The sequence below is a fragment of the Glycine soja genome, chromosome 18 (genome assembly GCF_004193775.1).
Source record: "Glycine soja cultivar W05 chromosome 18, ASM419377v2, whole genome shotgun sequence".
NCBI classification, from domain to species: domain Eukaryota; kingdom Viridiplantae; phylum Streptophyta; class Magnoliopsida; order Fabales; family Fabaceae; genus Glycine; species Glycine soja.
The window spans coordinates 7,974,064-7,999,913 of record NC_041019.1 but is presented as its reverse complement, the minus strand read 5'-3'; the positions used below and the strand labels follow the sequence as shown (position 1 = coordinate 7,999,913).

The 25,850-nt window shown below is 34.3% G+C and overlaps 1 protein-coding gene and 1 pseudogene across 1 annotated transcript; both read left to right on the top strand.

Moving 5' to 3' along the window:
• Positions 1-2,073: 2,073 nt before the first annotated feature.
• On the top strand, positions 2,074-7,965 carry LOC114395548 (disease resistance protein RPM1-like). The gene is made up of 3 exons (XM_028357358.1): positions 2,074-4,037; positions 6,200-7,045; positions 7,576-7,965. The coding sequence occupies exons 1-2, from the start codon at positions 2,098-2,100 to the stop codon at positions 7,017-7,019; spliced, it is 2,760 nt and encodes a 919-aa protein (XP_028213159.1). The 5' UTR covers positions 2,074-2,097; the 3' UTR covers positions 7,020-7,045; positions 7,576-7,965.
• A 14,088-nt stretch (positions 7,966-22,053) lies between these two features.
• Positions 22,054-25,561, top strand: LOC114395394 (annotated as a pseudogene).
• The last annotated feature ends 289 nt before the right edge of the window (positions 25,562-25,850 follow it).

Here is a 25,850-nt window from a genome sequence, read left to right as displayed (position 1 = left end):
TTTTTTAATTTTAATTAATTAGGTAATGTGATCATGTATACAAGAACAGAGAGTAAAAATCATAAAATTGTATATATTTCATCACTTCTTATTTAATTGGTCTTATTCATGATTTTTTTTTAACAAATTTCAACTAATAAGAAAGTATGCTAGATACGACCAACAATCAAAACTTTGTGTGGTAATACTAATTTTAAGGGCTAACCATAATTAGGTTTTCTTTATGAGAGAAAAGTAAAACTTCCTTTATAAGATAAAATTTATTTTTTTAGTTTTAAATATAAAAAATTTTAAGTAAATTTACTTTATTTAATGTTACTATTTCTAAAATATCCTTCATTTAATTGAGGTTTTTTTCAATGATTTTTTTATGTTTAATATTAAGTTCCAATGTAAAATATGTTGAGAGGAAAAATAATTTTTAATTGAGATTAATGAATTAAATGTAATTAATTAACTTTCTTGGTTAGTACAAATAAATATTTTGAGACCGGAGGGAGGGAGTATGAATTTTACAAGTTTTTGTGCAATTAGTCAAAATTTAGAGTAAATTAAAATTAAATCCTAACCAGTCATATCCAATTATATATTGGTTATATTTGAAATTTTTTAAAAAATCTATCTATTTTCTTTTAAGTTTTTATCTCCACTAAGTGTTGATTTTTATGATTTTAAACTTTATGTTAATGCAAGGAAAAAAAGATAAATTAGAGAATCAAACAAATTGTAATTTTTTAAAGCAAAGAATATAGTAGAGAATCAAACAAACTGTAATTGGATATTCAAATTTGAAGTAAAAAAAAAACTAATTAATGGAACCGATTTGAATCAAAATAATTGGTTTTATTTAGAATGTCGAGTTTATGATCAAGTCAATTTGATCAATGCTCCTAAAATGAAGAAAATAAATGAAAAATAAAAGTAAAAAAAGAAGTATAAAATGACCTAATTTCTTAGGTTTTTTTTTGTTGTTATTATATTATAGATGCAAACTAATCTATCAATTTTACCAACAAATAATTTCTGTTAAAGAATCTGATTTGTTCAGTGATTTTTTTATAAGAGAAAAAATAAAAAAAAATCTTTATTTTATATTTAATTATGTAGAATTTTTTTTAAAAAAAAGTTATATATACTCAAAATAAGAAGTATATATACTAAAAAGGATAGTTTTATATCGTCCGTCTTGCATGTTCCCTCCGTTTTCTCGGAAAATAAACAAAGCTTGAAAGTTAGCCCGCTTGAATTGATATTGCACTGTAGCTGGTTAACAAGTTGTACTTTAAACATTAAAATAAGAAGTATATTCACAGAGATTGTCTTTTCTATTCGTTTAAACTTTGTAGTTGCTGAGTTCAGATGTTATTGTTAAGCAAATAAGTTGTTGACGGAAGTATGAGCCTACAGCTTCAGAGCCAATAGAACATTCTAAAGCAAATATTAATTTATTCCTAACAGGCTATTAAGTTGACAAGCATGGCCGTTTAATTTTGTTGGCAAAACTAGATAATACCGACTAACATCATTGAAACAAATAATTAGTTTTCTCTAAGATATTAGTTTTCATAATGTTGAAGAATATAATTGTGAGGTGAAATCAGAGAGTAGAAGTGGAAAGTTGCATCATACAAGTTAGAATAAGTTTTATAAATTTGAGTATTAAAGTTTTGGATTAAAGTGTATTGTTAAATTTTTTTACTTGATTTTTTATGGTTCATTCCAATAAATATCCACTTATGTGGTAGCGTGATATGATGTGGATACAGTGGCAAACAATTAACATTAACAATGGCAAATTCAGTGCTGGCATGCACGTTCAGCTGCGTCTGAAACTAGCGCTGGTCATATCTAGCATGTGTTTATAGGTCAAGTGGATGATACTTTACCTTCCACATGCCAAATATTATGACTTCGTATTAATTGGAATAAATAACTACTTTATAAATTAGCAATACATCCAACTTGCTGAATAAAAGAATATTAAATATTAATCAATTGTCCTCCTCTTACTACGGACATGGCTATATATAATGTTCAAGAACATTAAGTTTTGCACTCACAACAAACCAAAAAGCAGAGCTAACTAGCTAGACTAAAATGGCAGAAACTGCAGTGTCCTTGGCTGGTAAGCATGCGCTTCCAAAAATATTGGAAGCTGTCAAAATGGTGAGAGATCTCCCAAAAGAAGTTAGAGACATTACAGATGAACTTGAAAGCTTTCAAGATTTCATTAATGATGCTGATAAAGTGGCTGAAGCTGAACAAGATGATGGAAGGCGTCATAGAATAAAAGAAAGGGTGATGCGGCTGAGAGAAGCAGCTTTTTGCATGGAAGATGTCATCGATGAATATAACATCTCCTGTGAGGATAAGCAACCTGGTGATCCTCGATGTGCAGCTTTACTATGTGAGGCTGTTGCCTTCATCAAAACTCAAATCCTTCTCCTTCAAAGTGCGTATAAGATTCAGGATGTTAAATCCCTTGTTCGTGCTGAAAGAGATGGTTTCCAAACCCATTTTCCTTTAGAACCAAGACTAACAAGTTCTAGAGGAAATCAAGATGTCACCTGGCAGAAACTTCGAATGGATCCTCTCTTTATCGATGAAGATGATGTTGTGGGGCTTGATGGCCCTAGAGATACATTGAAAAATTGGTTGACAAAGGGAAGAGAAAAACGCACTGTAATCTCTGTGGTGGGAATTCCTGGGGTGGGAAAAACCACTCTTGCCAAGCAAGTTTATGACCAGGTGCGTAACAATTTCGAGTGCCATGCATTGATCACAGTGTCTCAATCCTACTCTGCAGAAGGACTACTGAGGCGTTTGTTGGATGAGCTTTGCAAAGTGAAAAAGGAGGACCCTCCCAAGGATGTTTCTAACATGGAGTCGTTGACCGAAGAAGTCAGAAACCGCTTGCGCAACAAGAGGTATGTTGTCTTGTTTGATGACGTATGGAATGAAACATTTTGGGATCACATTGAATCTGCTGTAATTGATAATAAAAATGGAAGTAGGATTTTAATCACAACCAGGGATGAGAAGGTTGCGGGATATTGTAAGAAATCTTCTTTTGTTGAGGTGCTTAAGCTAGAAGAGCCATTAACTGAACAAGAATCATTGAAATTGTTTTCTAAGAAGGCATTTCAGTATAGTTCCGATGGAGATTGTCCAGAAGAACTTAAAGATATATCTCTTCAAATTGTTAGAAAGTGTAAAGGTTTACCTCTAGCAATAGTGGCCGTTGGTGGTCTTTTGTCTCAAAAAGATGAAAGTGCACCTGAATGGGGACAGTTTAGTCGAGATCTAAGTTTAGACTTGGAGAGGAATTCTGAGTTAAATAGTATAACAAAAATTTTAGGTCTAAGTTATGAATATTTGCCGATCAATCTCAGATCATGTTTATTGTATTTCGGAATATATCCGGAGGACTATGAAATTAAATCTGATAGATTGATTAGACAGTGGATAGCTGAAGGGTTTGTCAAACATGAAACCGGAAAAACATTGGAAGAAGTTGGGCAACAATATTTATCAGGGTTGGTCCGTAGAAGTTTGGTGCAAGTATCCTCATTTAGAATTGATGGCAAAGTTAAAAGTTGTGGTGTTCATGACTTAATACACGACATGATCCTTAGAAAAGTCAAGGATACAGGGTTTTGTCAGTATATTGACGGGTGTGATCAATCTGTATCAAGTAAGATTGTTCGACGCCTGACAATTGCCACCGATGATTTTAGTGAAAGTATAGGAAGCTCATCCATTCGGTCAATTTTTATTAGCACAGGAGAAGATGAAGTATTTGAACACTTAGTAAACAAAATCCCTACAAATTACATGCTATTGAAGGTACTTGATTTTGAAGGTTCTGGTTTACGTTATGTTCCTGAAAATTTGGGGAATTTATGCCACTTGAAGTATTTAAGCTTCCGGTATACAGGGATAGAAAGTCTACCAAAATCAATTGGCAAGCTCCAGAATTTGGAGACCTTGGATATAAGAGACACAGGTGTGTCTGAGATGCCAGAGGAGATTAGTAAGCTTACACAACTACAAAAAGAAGCTTCTACATCGGTTGAAAACCGGTATCTACGACGGGCCCCACACCGTCTTTGTTCCAGATGTCGTTGTATGTCGACAACAACAACATCGGTCATCATAGGACCCGTCTTTGTAATGCAAGAATACAACGTCAGTGGCTATAAAAGAACAGACGTTATAAAAAAGGATTCAACGACGCACATATTAGACAACCCGTCGTTGTTTTGGTCCATTTCAACGTCGGGTTCGCAAGACCCGTCGTTGTTTTAATCATTTCTAAACGCACAAAGTATATTTAATAAACAAAAAGTACCTTGTGGTTGTGGCAGCAATAGATTCAAAAGCTGGTTCAGTCCTTATGCTTGTGGCAGCAATACGTTCAAAAACTTCTTGAGTAACTCTTCCAATCGATATAACTTCCTCTGAAAAAATGTAACGAAATTAATTGTCAACTTAGAAGATAAGGATCTCACTCTCAATTACGCATTCTAAACCTTATCACTAGTATTCATTTCATATACTATTTTGTAAGTACTAAAAAAATATGTTTAAAAAATACAAAGATATACCATTAACGTTATAGACTAAAAACAATGTGAAACATTTGATAATGGGCTAAAAATAGCAAAAAGTATTATTTAGAGAATTAAAATGGAAATAAAAATAAAACAAGGGAGGAAAAACATACTTTACCAACAAAAGAAGGACACAATAAAAATAAGCAAAACACATGTTATTCTTCTACTATCACACACTATCATTTTGCAGAGACACATCATAGGACAAAAAAGGTAGACTAAGAGGCACCAACAGAAGAGACTAATAGACTAATTCAGAGAATACAAAGTATTGAATTTCTTAAGACTAATGTATGTTTTATGAGCCAAGAGTTTCTTTTATTATTAATATCTTGATCTGAGTTACATTGGTGTTGATTTTTAAAGTTTTGGTTTTCTGTGTTGTTTCCTTTTTTTCTTGTTCCTGCTTGATACATGTTTGCTAAAATGGCTGAACCACTAAAATGCTATATCTTTCGGTTATTTTGGTTATGGAATGTTTATCTGGAGTATAGTCTCATGTATACCTCTCAATCTGTGGATTAAGATTGGTTTTTAAACAAATGTTACTGATATACTTAGTAACACTCTTTCTAACACACTATCTTCTATTGGGTGAAATTCACATACTTACTACTAAATTTCCCATCTCATTTGGTGAGTTTCATTTCCAAAATAATAGGACACACATGAATTTCAACCAAAAAGAACTGAAATTGTTTTCAACTTCTACTGTTCATAGTGGCTACATTCATGTTCACCGGAAGCTCTTCATTTTGAAAATTATACTATTGTCTGGTAGAAATTATGATATGATCTATGTATCTACAGTTTTAGTCAATCTCTACGTCATACGTAGTTGAGTTTTTCAATTCACAATAAAGACTAGATAAAACTCAATATGTATCATGGCTGAAACCATTAATCTGAGACTATATATATCAAGACTAGATAATCCTTTTGGCATATTCAACGATGACATTGTTACGGCAACTCAACACATTAATAATCACATTTTAAAAGTCTTACTTAAGTAAACCCCTAATACTATAACACATATATATCAGCAAACAAGAACTCTGAGTACTTCGACATCCTTACCTTGACAGTAGCAAGGTCGCGACACCACTCCAAAGAGCACGACTTCGGCTATGGCGGTGGTGGGAACAACAGGTAGCTACGGTGGGCACGACGGAGGTCAGGGAACGGCGATGTGAGGGTGGGCACAAAAGAGATCGAGTGGGAACGGCGATGTCAGGGAACGGCGCTAGGTTTTAGGTTTTCGTCGTAGAATTTTCGAAGACAGGAGATGAAGTGTTGAATCAATATGGAAACACGAGTATATATAGTACGAAATTTACGACGGTGTATAAGCAACACCGTCTTTGTATACTTTTATTTCTACGACGGTGTCTTCAAAAGCACCGTCTTCGATAAGTTGAACCAAACGTACAAAGCCGGGGTTAAATTCAAACGTCGTCGTTTACGAAATGTACCGTTTAAAAATCGTATATAATTACGTAAATGCCACCGCGTTGACTACTACGTCGGCTACTGAATGACCGACGTAGAATGTGCGTCGTAAAATAGGATATTTTTAGTAGTGTTACTAAGCTACGCCATCTTCTGTCTTATTTTACGGGTTTAATTCAATGGAAGGATATTGGAGGCATGACATCCCTACAAGAGATACCTCCAGTGATTATAGATGATGATGGAGTGGTCATTAGAGAGGTAGGAAAGCTAAAGCAGTTAAGGGAACTGTCGGTGGTATATTTTAGGGGAAAACACGAAAAGACTTTGTGTTCCTTAATAAATGAGATGCCACTCTTGGAGAAAGTACGTATTGATACAGCTGATGAGAGTGAAGTAATTGACTTGTACATTACGTCACCTATGTCTACACTTAAGAAGCTTGTCCTACGTGGGACGTTAACAAGGTTGCCAAATTGGATTTCACAGTTCCCAAATCTTGTGCAACTGTATTTGAGCGGCTCCAGGTTGACTAATGATGCATTGAAATCACTAAAAAATATGCCAAGGTTGATGCTCCTCTTTTTAAGTGACAATGCTTATGAAGGTGAAACTTTGAATTTTCAAAGTGGAGGGTTTCAGAAACTAAAGACACTGCTACTCAAATCTTTGAATAAGTTGGAGTCCATCCTTATCGACAGAGGAGCACTGTGTTCTTTGGAACTATTTTCTTTACGAGAACTCTCCCAACTCAAAACAGTACCCTCTGGAATTCAACACTTGGAGAAACTTAAAGATCTCTATATCGAGGACATGCCAACTGAATTTGAGCAGCGCACTGCTCCTGATGGAGGAGAAGACCACTGGATCATCCAAGATGTGCCCCATGTACGTATTTGGAGTGAAGATGCTGAAGAACCTTTGCATATGTTCGGCAGAAGTCATCACTAAGATGCGTCCAACTTTGAAAATAGAAGGTGCGTCTTTTTCACATTAATAACTTTGTAGAATGGCATTCCTGGCCTTATTCTTTTCTTTAATATAAAATGCAACCGTTATCTAATTCCTAAAATAATTACTTTTGCCTCGTTTTCTCTTATTGTATTTGCTTCATATTTCTTTTTATACAATATGTCACGTAGAAGTTAGGGAAAGAATTGTCTAACAAGTATATGCCTACACCAACCTTAGTTAACATTTCTTCATTATTAGAGTCTAACCATTATAATCCTTCGTATTATTGTGCTCAGAATTGGTAAATGTTGACCTCAACTGAATTGAGTTTTTTTTTTTAATTTTATTTCCATGTTGATAAGTACTTGAACAATTTCATTGTATGATTTTAAGAAGAAATTAACTTGGTATTTTTATAGGGTTGTAAGCATATATTTCGTGTAATTGTTGTGGATTTTTAATTTTTCATTATGATTGAAGCCTAATAAGGTGGATTTTTTCCTAATTTTGATGCTTTGAAGTTTGACCCACTTTGTACAATCATGAAATTTAGGAAAGCACCAAGGGAAGATTGTAAGAGGTGTTCCAATTCCAATATTTCCAGCATTCGAAACTTGTGGTTTTTAGAGTGTTAATTAGTACGCCCATTCTAGCGTTATTAACACTAAACAATACGTAGAAGGGAAAATGGTGTTCATACACATGCATGCAATTTTTGACAACTAGAAAACTGAAGATTCGCTCATGTTCTTTCTTTTGCGGCTTCTGAAATGGTGGATAAGTGGATTTGAGGCATCAAAGTGCAAGATTCATCAAATTAATTTTATAAGCTTCCTTCTTCTCTTTCTCTTGTTTCCCTTTTTCTAAACTGTGTAGTTAAATTTTTGTTAACCTGATGTAATTTGAACTCTTATGTATAATTCAAGTTCATTTCTTTTAAATTGATTGTTTGTCTTTGTTTCAATTTAATGTCTTTATATATTGATATTTGGTCACTTATACTACGTTGATCGTATATTCCTATTGACAACTGTAAAATTAAAATAACGATTGAATTTAGGATATAATGCAAACGAGGTTGGAGATTCTATAGGAATTAATATCAACAATTAAGACAATTTAGATATTCTTGAACCTAATGAGTGTCCTAATTGAGAAATTCTAAAGATTTAGGATTTTCAACTGCGAAAATGAGCTTTCGAGTTATAAGATATATTCACCTTCAATTACAATAGTAAATAGTAAATTCAGTTTTCAATTATGCTTCTAGAACTTGAATTAGAATGAACATTTGGATTATACATGTTAAGGTTGGGTGAACTCGTATTGTAACAAGATATGTTGGATTGTGGCATAACACTTTAATCCTCTTAGCATAGTGCTTTGGTACCCAAACTTTTATGTTCAGTTTTGATTCCATATTTTTCAAATGAAAAAAATATAAAAAATAAATTATGTATTGACAATTCAAAGGAATCATACATTATTATTCGATCATACACAATCATATATAGGGTATTTTTTTACCTTTACATTATTATATTAATGATTTTTTTAAATGGTGTACAATATAAAAAATTTTACACCAACAATGTACATAGTCTTTAAGCTAGAATTATAAAAAATAGTTTGCATTATTAGTGTAAAACAATTTTAGACTATCATTCCCTTGTATATCATCACGTATAATATTTGATAAATTTGTTGACTTTTATTATAACTATTTTAAACTTCATATCAACACAATTTTTTAATGGTTTCATTGATAAACTGTTATTTGATTGTGTTTGAACCATAATTTATGCCCCATTTTTTATTGTTTTGACTTAATTTTGTTAACAGAATTTAGTGCGAAACATACTTAGAATAATGTGACTGCACTTAAATTTAATGCGAAACAGAATTTAAAATCAGTTTAACTAAATTTGTTTGTGTTTTTGTGACTTATTTTATGGAATTGAAAATCAGATTGAGTGAGAAAAATAGTTGGAATACTGCACTTAAACATTGTGTAGAATGTAGTTTTTCTTTTATTATTTGGATGGAACAATAAGATTAATAAATATCAAGTTGATTTTTTTCTTATTTGGACTTGTAATGAGTTTATGAAATAGTTGAAATGAGTTTATTTTTGGTTTTTTAGTTGAAATTTTAATAATTTTTTTTATTGGATGTTAACTCGTTGGCAAGTGTACCAAATCGTCACAAGTAGTAAAGTTCTCGGAAGTCCGAGTGTCGAATCCACAGGGACTTTGTTTGTACTTAGATTAATGCAAACCCAATTTAAAAACAAGAGATAAGAATTTAAAATAAAAGATAAAGAAAGATAGAAGATAAAGTAAAGAAAAGATAAGATATTTAAAGATAAACTTAGAAGAGAAAAGAAAAGATAAGATACTTAAAGATAAAATTAGAAGATAAAAGAAAAGATAAAAGATTGAAAGATCAAAATAGAAGATAAAATATTTAAATTGCGATATGATAAAGATAACTACTTCTACGAAATTCAAATAAAAGAGAAATAAAACCTATAAAATTGCTAAAACCTAACAAGTCTAATCAGCCTAGATACATGGATTCAGGATTTGTCTGTTATCAATACCAGTGAACTAATTCTGCCCCACATCTATCCATCTACTTGCCCTTGATGCCTCACGATGACAAGCCTACCTTAATTACTTATCTTCCAAATGCCCTTTGCGAAGACTCAATAACTAAGATGCATTAGGATTACATTCTAGATGTTTGCTAAAGCATGGGCATTGGGGCATTAAGTCATGCTAACCCAATAATTTCTTTCTTTTATTGTTCTATTAAGCGTTACCCTCTCCCAAGTGGTCTAACCCTTAAAACCGATTCACGCATTCATTCCTTATCCCTAATTAGGCTTTACCCTATCCCGAGTGGCCTAAAGACTAACAGAAAACAAAGTCCGAGATGCAGAATAAGCAAGAAAGAAAAGCAGATAAAAGAAACTGGAAGGAAAAACTCTCTAAAAGATAACCCGATAATTTCCTCCTTTTAGTGTTCTCTTAAGCGTTACCCTCTCCCGAGTGGCCTAACCCTTAAAACAGATTCAAGTATTCATTCCTTACCCCTAATTAGGCTTTACCCTCTCCCGAGTGGACTAAACCCTAACAGAAAGCAAGTTCCGAGATACAGGATGTAAAAAGAAAGAACGGTAAATAAATAAATAACTTGGATGGAATTCCTCTTTTTATTGATAACTCTTGAAATGCTCCATACATCATTGGCTTTTTAGGCCTACCAGGCCCTAGCTAGGGGGATTAGCCACTCATGGTCATGAGGGCTTTACAATGAGAAGGGGGTGAAAGAAAGGGAGTAAATGAAACCCCTAGGAGAGGGGGTTCTGTTGTTGTTTTTGTCCCTTGAACTGACTCTCTATTTATAGTTGTTGAAGTGGGCTTTGGGCCTTCGTAGGCGCGCTTAGCGCGACACCCCGCGCTTAGCGCGTGTACTTCCTGACCTGCTTAGCTCGTGACGTGCGCTGAGCGCGTGTATTGGGTTGGGCCTTCTTCACATTTTCTTCTTTTCTTCAATTTTTCTGCCATTTTTGCTTGTTACACCTCCAATTTTTATATCTGCACCCAAAAATTCAATTCAATTCATTTTCTAACTTTTAATCACAAATAACTGCTAAATAATTAATTTCAGGCCAATATTTGACTAATTTTCTACTATCAAAATACAATTATTTAGCAGTTATCATTGAAATATGACTGAATAAAATTTGGATAATGAAAAACTGAATTTGTTTGACTGTGTGCACTATTATGCACTACACTTAAATCCACTGCAAGATAGTATTCATTAGTAGTGAATAAGTACCTATAATATAGTTTTCTTGCATTATCATTATTTTTTTTCTTATGTTTCTGCATCAACTTTAGAAAAATTCAACTCAGAGGTATTCAACTAGAGACAATAATGGTTGGCACCCAACCAGGAAAGGCACACATACGATCTTTGAAAGCACTAAGTTATCTACTTTCTAACAAGTTATCCCATACCAAATTGCCAGATTGTATACAATTTGATCCATCAAAGTACTAACTCGTATCTTTGAGAGAACCAAAGCAACACAAATTACTTACCACTTTAGGCAACCCGATTGTATATTAACTCTCAAAACTAATTATAAAAGTAGAATTTGTTTTTATTTAACAATTCTAGTGGAGCATAATAATTGTTTGAGCCAAAGGTTGTACTACAGTTGTGACTTGCCAATGAAGTATGTGTTCTATCATTTATGTGTTCATGCAGGGAACAATTATGCAGTGTCATTAGTGTGCTGTGTAATCAGTGAGTGTCATTAAGGTGCTGAACCTAGTAGCATATACAATGTATGTGTGTCATCTAGGTGCTGATTTAGGTCCGTGTGAAGGAAACAAAATAACCATATACAGTGTTCTGATTAATTGTGGGAACCACATTTCCCAAACCAATGCACAATTCCTGAAGTCAAATTTTGAAAAGTCGTTACAACTTATAACAATAGAAATCAAAAGAGTATTTATAATTATGCGTAAAAAAAGAAAAAAAACAATAGTGTATATTCTGAAAACTTGTAAGGTTCATAAACAATACTGAATTTTTCCCATAGCGTATGTATGGGGTCGGTCCAAGCCAGTTATATATATATATATATATATATATATATATATATATATATATATATATATATATATATATATATATATATATATATATATATATATATATCACTTTCTTGACCTAATTTTGTGCAAATCAATTCAACCATAGCTGTAAACCAAAACCTTCAAGAACTATAATAATAAAAATAAGGAAAATTAAAGATAGAGACATGGATTGGGATATATATTTATAAAGATTCTAATCTTTCAATCTTGACATACATGCTACTTGTTCTTTTGTCTCCCTTCTATTCTTTTCTCCTGTCTTTTTTTTCCTTGTCACTGACTGCTATTGTTTTTCTTTTCCTTTTAGCTTAGCATGTCTTCTAGAACTTGTACTTTCTTGTTTAGACAAATAAGACCCAAAATCAAGTTTATATTTCAAGATCATAGTGCCCCAATCTTACACTATAGAAGGATTTCTGCCAGATATGCTGGACATGCTTTGCAATGAAAAAGTGCAGAAGGCTGCTCCAAGTGTTCCTATAAGATGATAGATAAAGTCAGAAATGGTTTGTGCAATTGTCATGTTTGATGATGTATGGAAGAAATTTTTTTAGGATGACATTAAATTTTCTCTTGTTGACAATAAAAATGGCAGTAGGATATTAATCACAACCAGGAACGAGGAGGTTGCGGAGTTTTGTAAGAAATCTTCATTGATTGAGGTGCATAAGCTAGAACCTTTGGGGTTGCTATGTAAGAAGCCATATTGGTATGGTGTTAGGGCCACCTCTAGTTTTCGAGGAACCAGTACGTCCAGTAAGCACAAGGAAGAAGGAAGGGATAGAGAGAGTGAGGGAATGGACTATTTCATTGCATGCCTTGCTTGTTATTTACATTCTATATTTATAGACTCCTTCATAACAGAAAGGATTACAAAATATTTGGCCTAACGAATTTTATTCCTCTTGTCCCCTAGAAGCAGACAATTCAAGCAAGGAATTCCTAAAAGGATCTTCTAGAAGCTTAGAAGCTGGCTCTCCTCAGCTCTCCTCACACTGCCTCAAACGTAGTCATTGAGGTAAGTGGGTTTTACAATTCTTCTCTTGATCTTGGCTGCTACCTGCACCTCCATTTCTTCTCATGTACCTCCTGTTTGTGCTTCATGAACATTCGTATCATATGGTTTTAATGGGTGTTGTCCAAAAGAATATGAAGATGTAGGTCTTGAAATTGTTAGAAAGTGTAAATGTTTACCTCTAGCAATTGTGGTCATTGGTGGTCTTTTATATAGAAAAAGTGCACCAGAATGGAAACAGTTTAGTCAAAATCTAAAGTTGAGAAATGGAGGAGAGGAATTTCGAGTTAAATATTGTAGCAAAATTTTTAAGTCTAAGTAACAATGACTTGTCATACAATCTCAGATCATGTTTTTTGTATTTGGGAATGTATCCTGAAGACTACGAAGTTAAATCTGGTTGATCGATTAGGCAGTGGATAGCCGAAGGGTTTGTCAATCATGAAAGGGGGAAAACTTTGGAAGAAATTACACAAAAATATTTAATAGAGTTGATCTCTAGATGTTTGGTGCAAGTATCATCATTTATCATAGATGGCATAGGTGTGATTGGTTTGAGGGTGAAACCAACCGAAATGTATCAACTGTATGATTTTCTTGAGGTAATAATCAATGATTACTCGTTTTCATTGTGTTCCTATTGGTATTGAAGCAATTAGTTTCAGGCTATGATAAATTGTAGTAGCTGAATGCGATTGTTAGGGAAACAAACCCTTTTAGCTACAATGAACATCAAAGACAGAACACACTAACAACACCACCATAAAATAGAAAAATGGGAAGAACACATCAAAGGATAAAAAACACTAACTACAACTCCATAAAATAGAAATAGTAGAACAACACAAATTTAACATTTTCAGTACTTCTTGCTTATGTCCACAGAAATATCTTAATAAATATTCATTATCTCAAATAAGTTGAGAGAAACTTCATCAAATAATGAACGCATGATTTCAAACTTTTTTTATCACTCAATTGTACTCTACTTCAGCCTAAAAGCCTCACAACTAACCCTAAATCTTAATAAAAATAATTTTCATTATCTATAACCTATTTGGCATTTTTTTAAAATTAAAATTCATTCTTACGGATCAACTTGATCCGTCAACAAGCTTACGGATCAACTACATCCTTAATCAAACTTACGAATCAACTTGATCAACCTAACTCTGGCAACAATGAACTAAAAGACATGGTTACGGCGCGCTTACCTCGACGGTGGACGGTGACGAAGCTCCCTCGACGGTGGACGATGACGTTGCTCTTCACGGAAACCTCCTCAATACACCTCACGGCAAGCTCCCCTTCACGGCAACAATGGTGATTGAAGAAGAAGAAAAACCTCTTCCCAGCAACCTCCTCTTAACTGCAACAATGGTGACAAATGAAAACGCCGGTGAGGCGAGCAAGAAGAAGACAAAAACAGCTGAGGTGAGGAAGAAGAAGAACAAATCGGGTTGAGGAAGAAGAAGCCAAAACGCGGGCGGGAGAGAGAGAGTCTCGCGTTTTTTTTATAAAAAAATAAACCAAGGGTATTACGGGTTTTTCACTTCAAGTGTTGGATGCACTAGCAAAAATACTGGGTGCACCTAGCAACACTCTTCGAGTTTTGGTTTAGGCTTACTAATATGTTGGGCCCGGCCTAAGGAATGGTCAACCAACATAATATAATTAAGTCCTTGCATTCTTAAATTTTAAGGGACGTACAGGTATGATATATGCATGGTGCGATTCTTGACAATGGGTGTCTCTCGCCGATAATGACATAATTACGTAGATGAGGGGGTGAGTATGTTGTGTTTGATGGTTAGTCTTGCATCTTCCTTTGTGTATTTATTCTTATGTAGATTAAGATGTAAGGCGCAGTCATTTGTTGGGTAATGCTTTCTTTCGAGCCTTAGGGGTAGGCTAGTAGTTCTTTGCATTCCATGTACGGGCCAATGTAGCCACTTGTATTTGCACTGCTTGTGCTTCTTATTATCAAAATATATATATATATATATATATATATATATATATATATATATATATATATATATATATATATGTATATTATTTCGTCGATAAGAAAAACTTATCATGTGACCCTAATATCAAATAAACAATACCAATCCACAAAAAGAAAAAGAAATAACCTACTATATAGAGTCAAACAAGTAGTAGATAATTTGAGTAGTTTCATGAAATCATAAGTTTTAAATGTTAAGTTTGTGTTCATCTTCTTAAGCTACGATAAATGAAATTATATATATTAAAACAGATTTTATTTAAAAATAAATAGAATTTTAAAAAAATAATGAAGTTTTTGTGATTAAATAAATCAGGAGAAATAATTTTATTAATTAAAATAATGTTTGTAAGGTAAATAAAATAAATATATGTCCTTAGAAAATAAAAATGATGTTTTATTTATTAATTTGATATAAATTAAAATAGAATTCCTTTTTATAAAATAAATATATGCTCTTTTAAGACTTTAACATATTCTTTTTTTACACACTATTTTCTATTAGTTGAAATTAATTATTTTGCCTCCATTTTTGTTTATAAGACTTTTAAAATGATATTTATTCTATTTTATAAAACTCAATCTATAATATTTCTTTTATTAATTATTTTTAGACTAAAAATATCCATCATTAAAAGAAGAAAGAAAATGTATTGACAAACCATTAGACGAGAGAGAAGTATAAGTACAAGGATAATTTTAAAAAATATTATAAACATAAGACAAACTTATTAAAAAGGATGGGACAAACTTATTAATCACTCATCATGGGTGGCATGTAATGGAGAATGTAACATTCAATTTTTCGTAAAATAAATTAAACAAGATTTTACTTATAAATAAATAAATTTTTAGAAAAATAATAAGATTTTTATAATTAAATAAATAAAGAGAAATAATTTTATGAATTAAAATAAAATTTGTAAGGTAAATAAAATAAATATATGTCCTAATCGACAAACATCATTTGAATCGACTAATTAGTTTTCTCTAACATAATTAGTTTTCGTACTTATTTAAAAATTGGGTAGCGTGATATGGTATGGATAGGTGACAAATAATTAACATTAACAATGGCAAATTCAGTGCTGGCATACACACGTTCAGCTATGTCTGAAACTAGCGCTGGTCATATCTAGCATCTGTTTTTAGGACAAGTGGATGATACTTCAACTTGGAAATGTAATATATTATGACTTAAACCAATATTACTTTGGCGTTTTCGTATTAATTGGTTCAACCATAATGGAATATTTCAATACATTGAAATAAATCTACTTCATAAATTAACAAGACATCCAACGTGCTGAATCAAAGAATATTAAATATTAATCAATTGTCCTCCTCTTACTACGGACATGGCTATATATAATGTTGAAGAACATCAAGTTTTGCACTCACAACAAACCAAAAAAAACAGAGCTAGCTAGCAAGACTAAAATAGCAGAAACTGCAGTGTCCTTGGCTGGTCAGCATGCGCTTCCAAAAATATTGGAAGCTGTCAAAATGTGGAGAGATCTCCCAAAAGAAGTTAGAGACATTTGTTGTTTTTTGTTAATAATAGCAGGCAGAAATATTAAAGAATGAAAGGGAGCATAAAGAAACAAATTGAGACGGCAAAGACTTGTTTTATTCTAATATGAAGCAACGTATTTAAAAACATGAAAAAGATAGTAACTGCTAATAAAAAGATAACACCACTAGCAGATCATGCCTAGAGAATAGGATTAAAACTGTTTTATCCTATCAGTCATGACTTTTATTTTTCCTAAAAAATAGCATAAAAATCTTATTTACTATAGTTTGTTAGACAGTTTCAACAGTCACATCTTAACACTCCTCCTTAACTTTGGAACTGCAAACTTCAAGCTTTTGTCTCAAGTATTCAAATTTGGCTTTTGCAAGTGCCTTGGTCAGAATGTCAGCACTTTGATTCTCTATTTTGCAGTACAGTAACTTCACTTCTCCTTCCCTTTGAACTTTTCTTAGAAGAAAAAGCTTTATCTTGAAGTGCTTAGTTTTGCCATGAAACACTGGATCATTAGCAATTGAGATTGCAGCCTGGTTGTCCACAAAAATCTGTGTGCTTTCTTCTTGTTTCATATGCAAATCTGTCATAATTTTCATGATCCAAAGAGCTTGATTCACTGCAGCAACAGCAGCTACATACTCTGCTTCTGCAGTTGATTGAGCTACAACTTCTTGCTTTTTAGAACACCAAGAAAAGACTCCAGAACCAAAGGAAAAACAATAACTAGAGGTGTTTCTCATATCATCAATACAACCTGCCCAGTCACTATCAGAATATCCATGGAGCTTAAAATTATGAGAATGAGAGTACATTATACCATAGTCTAAAGTGTCTTTAACATATCTAATAACTCGTTTGGCAGCTTGAAGATGAACTTCACTAGCACAATGCATGAACCTTGAAAGTATACTTACTGCAAACAAAATGTCAAGTCTGGTTGCAGTAAGATATATTAAGCAACCAATCAAGCTTCTGCAATGCATTTCATCAACTTTATCAGCTCCATCATCCTTGCTAAATTTCTCCTTTTGGTTCATTGGAGATGTAGTGCTTTTGCAGTCCTCCATATGAAACTTCTTGAGTATTTCCCTTGCATACTTCTTTTGGTGAATGACGATTCCATCATGATCTTGTTTCACCTCCATTCCCAAAAAGAAACTCATCAAGCCAAGATCTGTCATTTCAAATGCTTTAAGCATTTCAGCTTTAAACTCCTTTATGAGTTTCTCATCACTTCCTGTCACAAGTAAATCATCAACATAGACAACAATAATTATTAAATTTGCATCTACCAATTTCACATATAATGCAGCCTCACTTAGACTTTTGACAAATCCAAGATCTTGAAGATGATCATCTATCCTGCTATACCAAGCCCTAGGAGCCTGTTTAAGACCATATAATGACTTTTTCAACTTTTAAACTTTTTGCTCCTCTCCTTTGATTTGAAACCCCTCAGGTTGCTTTACATAAATCTCCTCCTGCAAGTAACCATTTAGAAAGGCAGATTTTACATCTAAATGATAAACTTTCCACCTTTTATGTGCAATCAAGGCAAGTAGTATTCTAATTGTATCAAGACGTGCAACTGGAGCAAAGGTTTCTGAAAAATCCACTCCAAACACCTGAGCATAGCCTTTCACCACCAACCTGGCCTTGTATTTATTTAGAGAACCATCTGGATTAAGTTTGGTTCTACAAACCCATTTTACCCCTATAGGTTGTTTGTGTTGAGGTCTGTCCACTAGCTCCCACGTGTCATTTTTTCGATCATTTTCAACTCTTCCTTCATAGCATTTATCCACTTGTCATCCTTTTCAGCTTCTTCAAATTCTGCAGGTTCTAGAACAGCTACATTACTCTTTTGATAAATCTCAGATAAAGATCTTGTACCTCTGACAGGAATGTCATCTACATCATCATCAAGGAACTATGGGATTTCTGGCAGTTGCTTCCTTATTGGCTCATCCCAACTCCATTGTTGATCTTCCATAAATTTGACATCTCTACTCACAAGAATTTTCCCATTTTGAGGTTGGAAAATTCTGTAAGCTTTGGAGGTGTTGCTGTATCCAATGAAAACTCCAGGTTCTGCCTTTTTATCAAGTTTGTCCCTTTTAACCTGTGGAACATAAGAGAAACAAACACAACCAAAGATTTTTAGATTTTGTAAATCCGGTTTGTTACCAAACCAGCCTTCAAATGGAGTTTTTTTGTGCAGAACTCTTGTAGGTAGTCTATTCAGCAAAAATACTGCAATGTTTGCAGCCTCCGCCCATAGCTCCTTTGACAACTCCTTTTCATGCAGCATACACCTTGTCATCTCCATGATACTTCTATTTTTTCTCTCACTCACACCATTTTGTTGTCGGGTGTAAGGTACGGTGAATTGGTGCTCAATGCCAGCTTCTTCACAAAATTTATCAAAAACATCATTTTTGTATTCCTTCCCGTTGTCAGACCTTATTGTTTGCAACCTGCAATCACTTTGATTCTCCACCAATGCTTTAAATTTCCAGAAAATATTAGCAACCTCAGTCTTGGATTTAAAGAAATAAATCCAACAAAATCTAGTATAATCATCAATAAATGTAATATAGTATTTATTACCATTTAAAGATGATACTCTCTGAGGTCCCCCAACATCTGTGTGAACTAATTGCAGCTTTTGAGTTGCTCTCCAAGTTGATTGAGGAAATGGTTTTCTAACTAGCTTACCATATTGGCAAGCCACGCAATCGGCTAACTTGTCTTCAAGCATTGACACACCTTTCACCAAGGCATGTTTTTGCATGTATAAAAGTCCAGCAAGATGGAAGTGTCCGAGCCTTTTGTGCCATAGTTCAACATTGGTGGTCATGCTTGAAAAAGCTATTTGCTTCTCCTCCATTAGATTTAGAGCATAGCTTTAAGCCCTCATTTTCACCCTGAATACGTCTTTTCCTTTTGCATCTTTGATCAAGCACCAATTTTCTTCAAATATAACTTTGAAGCCTTTCTCTACAAGCTGAGCAACACTAAGTAGATTTTGATCAATGTCAGGCACATATAAGACATCAAAGATATATTTCAAACCTGTCAAGCTTTCAATAGCAACAGTCCATTTTCCCTTGACTGAGATGACATCACCATTTCCAATTTTTGCTTTGGAAACAATGGTTTTGTCAAGTTCTTTAAAGAGGTTCAGGTCATTGGTCATATGGTTTGTGCAGCCGCTGTCTATTAACCATGAATCACTGGAACTATTGCTTGTGGCAAAGCATGTTGCGACAAAGAGTTGCTCATCTTCTCGTTCCTCCGCAACCACCTTTGCTTCCTCTGATTTGGACTTGCATATTTGCTCTACATGTCCCATATTGCCACAATTTCTGCACTTGACATCTGGCCTCCACCAACATTTTCTTTCAGGATGATTTGTCTTTTTGCAATGCAGACAAGGAGGAAAGGTCTCACCCTGCTGCTTGTTGGAGCCTTCTGGTTTTTTGTTCCTCCATTTGTTGTTCTTCTTGTTTTTGCCACCTCTTGAATTTTGTGCTTTCGTATGAAACACACCTTGTACCACCTCCTCTTGTCTCATAATTCTTCTCTGCTCCTGGGCTTGTAGAGCATTTATGAGTTCTCCCAAGGTGATGGTTGATAGGTCTTTAGACTCCTCCAATGCTGATATCTTCGATTCATACTTCTCGGGTATAGTGACCAGGATTTTTTGCACTATTCTTTCATCAGGAAAGTCCTTCCCAAGAAGCCTCACTCTATTTGCTATGCCTAACAGTCGGTCAGCGTAGCCTTTAATTGTCTCAGTCTCTTTCATGCTCTGCATCTCGAATTCTCTGTCCAAGTTGAGTACTTGTATGCCTTTGTTCTTTCACAGCCTTGATATTCTGATCTGAGATAATCCCAAATCTGTTTGGCAGACTTGAAGTTCATAATTCTTGTAAAAATAATTTTTGACACAGCAGAGAAAAGGAAATTTTTAGCCTTAGCCTTTTTGGTCTTCCTTTCTCTGTGATTCTTCATCTGAGCCACCGTTGGATCTAAAGGTAGTTCAGGAACATCATAATTTTCTTCTACTGCCTCCCAAAGATCCAAAGCTTCAAGATGAGTGGTCATCCTTGCAGCCCATAATTCGTACTCCTCACCATCAAAATTGGTGATGAACCTACTGTGTATGATGTTTCTCCCTCCATTGCGATTTCTCCCAACTCACAGATCCCTTAAAGATAAGAGCTCTAGATACCAATTTGTTGTTTTTTGTTAATAACAGCAGGCAGAAATATTAAAGAATGAAAGGGAGCATAAAGAAAGAAATTGAGACTGCAAAGGCTTGTTTTATTCTAATATGAAGCAATCGTATTTAAAAATATGGAAAAGATAGTAACTGCTAACAAAAAGATAACACCACTAACAAATCATGCCTAGAGAATAGGATCAAAACTGCTTTATCCTATCAGTCAACATGACTTTTATTTTTCCTAAAAAATAGCATAAAAATCTTATCTACTATAGTTTGTTAGACAGTTTCAATAGCCACTGTGACACCCTCTACCCCACACATATATGTACTAATAATAAAAGAATAAAAAAATTAAACTTAATTCAAGTTTTTAAAACATATTTAAATACAAGCCTTTCAAGAGGGTAGTAGGCTCACATTCACCTTTCTAACATCATCATAAAACTTTTCTAAATAAATAATAAATTCACTTCGGCTCAAACAAGGCCGTCTATAAAACCCTATATCCCAATGTCACATCCTATCAGAGCGTTGTGTCCCGACGTCCTTCAGCACATGGTTCCTTAAAGCAATTCACCTAGTCATCTGCTCCCCCAAACACAAAGTTCAAGATCATCACAGGATCCAAACACCAACAACACACGGGGAGTGGGTTATCACATTCCTAACTAATAGAGAAGAAAGACAACTAGATATACATATCATATAAGCCAAATAAAACTCACTTGCACATAACTCACGTAATTCCGTCACTTTGTCATTCAAAGTTCACTTTTCAACCATCAATCACATTACACAAGAATCCCACACTCCGATCAAGATATAATAACACATCAATTAGCAATCATATGCAACAATTATGCTAAGACTCAATCCTATATGCAATGTTGTACCATGTCAGTGAAAAACTACCCTGGGGCGCTTAGGAGTATATAACAAGACACATCACACAATGGGTTTGTCAGGTCACTCTCACTAAGTAAAATCATAGGGAGACCAGTCAGGGTCATGATGTTTTGCGAGAATGCTCTAACCATATGGGATCAGCACAGGCTTAAAGGAGCACTCAAACCCGGTGACCCCCAAGGCCTACACTCCGAAGAGTCCGTCAGGGCCTCTCCCTCCTGATTCAGGTCCAACCCCTAAAATAATTTTTGCATGCAGACACTGCTCATAAATTATACAATACCCACAACCTTACACTTATTTTAAACACGTTCAACACAATTGCTGGACCACAATATCACAACTTTAAAACAAATAATTTGATAAGTGACAAAGAAATTATTCCTTTAACAAATAATCTGATAATCACATTTTCACATAAGCTGGACCACAATATCACAACTTGCTCGCAAAAGAGACGCTGCAAAGCTCAAAGTCTTCGTCTCCGCGTACACAGTGCACTAAGTTACAAAATATCATCTCAGTATGACATAGATAAAAATAATTTATAAAAAAAAAAATTGATAACCGACACCTGTTAATCATGACTTTAGAACTTATAAATAGAGAATCATGTTAATTTTAAAATTTTGTTGAAATTATATGGTTAAGATATTATCATAAACAGTGTCCGTGTCATTGTTTGGCTAAGTACATTTATTGGCTATATAACGTTGCAGAACATCAAGTTTTGCACTCACAACAAACCAAAAAACAGAGCTAGCTAGCAAGACTGAAATGGCAGAAACTGCAGTGTCCTTGGCTGGTCAGCATGCGCTTCCAAAAATATTGGAAGCCGTCAAAATGTTGAGAGATCTCCCAAAAGAAGTTAGAGACATTACAGATGAACTTGAAAGCTTTCAAGATTTCATCAATGATGCTGATAAAGTGGCTGAAGCCGAAGAAGATGATGGAAGGCGTCATAGAATAAAAGAAAGGGTGATGCGGCTGAGAGAAACAGCTTTTCACATGGAAGATGCCATCGATGAATATCACATCTCCTGTGAGGATAAGCAACCTGATGATCCTCGATGTGCAGCTTTACTATGTGAGGCTGTTGCCTTCACCAAAACTCAAATCCTTCTCCTTCAAAGTGCGTATAAGATTCAGGATGTTAAATCCCTTGTTCGTGCTGAAAGAGATGGTTTCCAAAGCCATTTTCCTTTAGAGCAAAGACCAACCAGTTCTAGAGGAAATCAAGATGTCACCTGGCAGAAACTTCGAATGGATCCTCTCTTTATCGAGGAAGATGATGTTGTGGGGCTTGATGGCCCTAGAGATACATTGAAAAATTGGTTGACAAAGGGAAGAAAAAAACGCACTGTCATCTTTGTGGTGGGAATTCCTGGGGTGGGAAAAACAACTCTTGCCAAGCAAGTTTATGACCAGGTGCGTAACAATTTCGAGTGCCATGCATTGATCACAGTTTCTCAATCCTACTCTGTAGAAGGATTGCTGAGGCATATGCTGAATGAGATTTGCAAAGAAAAAAAGGAGGACCCTCCCAAGGATGTTTCTACCATCGAGTCGTTGACCGAAGAAGTCAGAAACTGCTTGCGCAACAAGAGGTATGTTGTCTTGTTTGATGACGTATGGAATGGAAAATTTTGGGATCACATTGAATCTGCTGTAATTGATAATAAAAATGGAAGTAGGATATTAATCACAACCAGGGATGAGAAGGTTGCAGCATATTGTAGGAAATCATCATTTGTTAAGGTGCATAAGCTAGAAAAACCTTTAACTGAAGAAGAATCTTTGAAATTGTTCTGTAAGAAGGCATTTCAGTATAGTTCCGATGGAGATTGTCCAGAAGAACTTGAAGATATATCTCTTGAAATTGTTAGAAAGTGTAAAGGTTTACCTCTAGCAATAGTGTCCATTGGTGGTCTTTTGTCTCAAAAAGATGAAAGTGCACCTGAATGGGGACAGTTTAGTCGAGATCTAAGTTTAGACTTGGAGAGGAATTCTGAGTTAAATAGCATAACAAAAATTTTAGGTTTAAGTTATGATGATTTGCCGATCAATCTCAGATCATGTTTATTGTATTTCGGAATGTATCCGGAGGACTATGAAGTTCAATCTGATAGACTGATTAGACAGTGGATAGCTGAAGGGTTTGTCAAACATGAAACCGGAAAATCTTTGGAAGAAGTTGGGCAACAATATTTATCAGGGTTGGTCCGTAGAAGTTTGGTGCAAGTATCCTCACTTAGAATTGATGGCAAAGTTAAAAGGTGTCGTGTTCATGACTTAATACACAACATGATACTTGGAAAAGTCAAGGATACAGGATTTTGTCAGTATATTGACGAGCGTGATCAATCTGTATCAAGTAAGATTGTTCGATGCCTGACAATTGCAACCGATGATTTTAGTGGAAGTATAGGAAGCTCACCCATTCGGTCAATTTTTATTAGCACAGGAGAAGATGAAGAAGTATCTGAACACTTAGTAAACAAAATCCCTACAAATTACATGCTATTGAAGGTACTTGATTTTGAAGGTTCTGGTTTACGTTATGTTCCTGAAAATTTGGGGAATTTATGCCACTTGAAGTATTTAAGCTTCCGGTATACAGGGATAGAAAGTCTATCAAAATCCATTGGTAAGCTCCAGAATTTGGAGACCTTGGATATAAGAGGCACAGATGTGTCTGAGATGCTAGAGGAGATTACGAAGCTTAAAAAGCTACGTCATCTTCTTAGTTACTATATATCTTCAATTCAATGGAAGGATATTGGAGGCATGACATCCCTACATGAGATACCTCCAGTGATTATTGATGATGATGGAGTGGTCATTAGAGAGGTAGGAAAGCTAGAGCAGTTAAGGGAACTGACAGTGACAGATTTTACGGGAAAACACAAAGAGACTGTGTTTCTTGATAAATGAGATGCCACTCTTGGAGAAAACTACTTATTAATACAGCTGATTGGAGTGAAGTAATTGACTTGTACATTACGTCACCTATGTCTACACTTACGAAGCTTGTCCTATTTGGGAAGTTAACAAGGTTGCCAAATTGGATTTCACAGTTCCCAAATCTTGTGCAACTGTATTGAAATCACTAAAAAGTATACATTGAAATCACTTAAAAGTATGCCAAGGTTAATGTACCTCCGTTTCTTTTACAATGCTTATGAAGGTGAAACATTGCATTTTCAATGTGGAGGGTTTCAGAAACTAAAGCAACTGCAACTGGGATCTTTGGATCAATTGAAGGGCATCCTTATCGACAGAGGAGCACTGTGTTCTGTGGAAAAAATTGTTTTAGAAGACCTCTCCCAACTCAAAACAGTTCCCTCTGGAATTCAACACTTGGAGAAACTTAAAAATCTCTCTATCAGCAACTCGTCAACTGAATTTGAGCAGCGCATTGCTCCTGATGGAGGAGAAGACCACTGGATCATCCAAGATGTGCCCCATGTACGTATTTGGAGGACAAGACCACGTCAACAAGCTTTACTTTTCTTTCTCTATAACTAGAAGGTGCGTCTTTTTCACATCTATAACTGGATTGAGTTTTTTATTTCCATGTTGATAAATATTTGAACAATTTCATTGTATCATTTTAAGAAGAAATTAACTTGGTGTTTTTATAGGGTCGTAAGCATATATTTCATGTAAATGTTGTGGATTTTTAAAGTTCCATTATGATTGAAGTCCAATAATGTGAATTTTTTTCATAAATTAGATTGTGTTAAATGTTCCTAATTTTGATGCTTTGAAGTTTGACCCACTTTGTACAACCATGAATTTTAGGGAAGCACGGAGGGAAGATTGTAAGAGGTGTTCCAAATCCAATGTTTCCCACTTCCAATCATGTGATTTATTAACTTTTAATTATTATGTCCATTTTAGCGTTATTAACACCAACACAATACGAAGAAGTTGAAAATAGTGTTCCTACAAAGACAGACAATTTTTTACAACGGGAAAACTCAAGATTCCCTCAAGTTCTTTCTTTTACAGCCCGTGAAATGGTGGATGCATGAGTGGATTTGAGGCATCAAATTGATTTTTTAAGCTTCCTTCTTCTCTTTCTCTTGTTTCCCTTTTTTCTAAAATGTGTACCTCAAATTTTGTTAACTTGATATAATTTGAATACTTGTCTATAATTCAAGTTCATTTCTTTTAATTTGATTGTTTGTCTTTGTTTTAATTTAATGTCTTTATAAATTGGCATTTGGATACTTATAGTGTGTTGATCGTATATATATTCCTATCCACAACTGTGAAAATGAAATAAGGATTGAATTTAAGGTATAATACAACAAGATTGGAGATTCTATAGGAATAAATATCAACAATTACGATAATTTAGATATTCTTGAACCTAATAATTGCCCTAATTGAGAAATTCTAAAGATTTAGAATTTTCAATTGCGGAAGAGTTTTTGAGTTAAG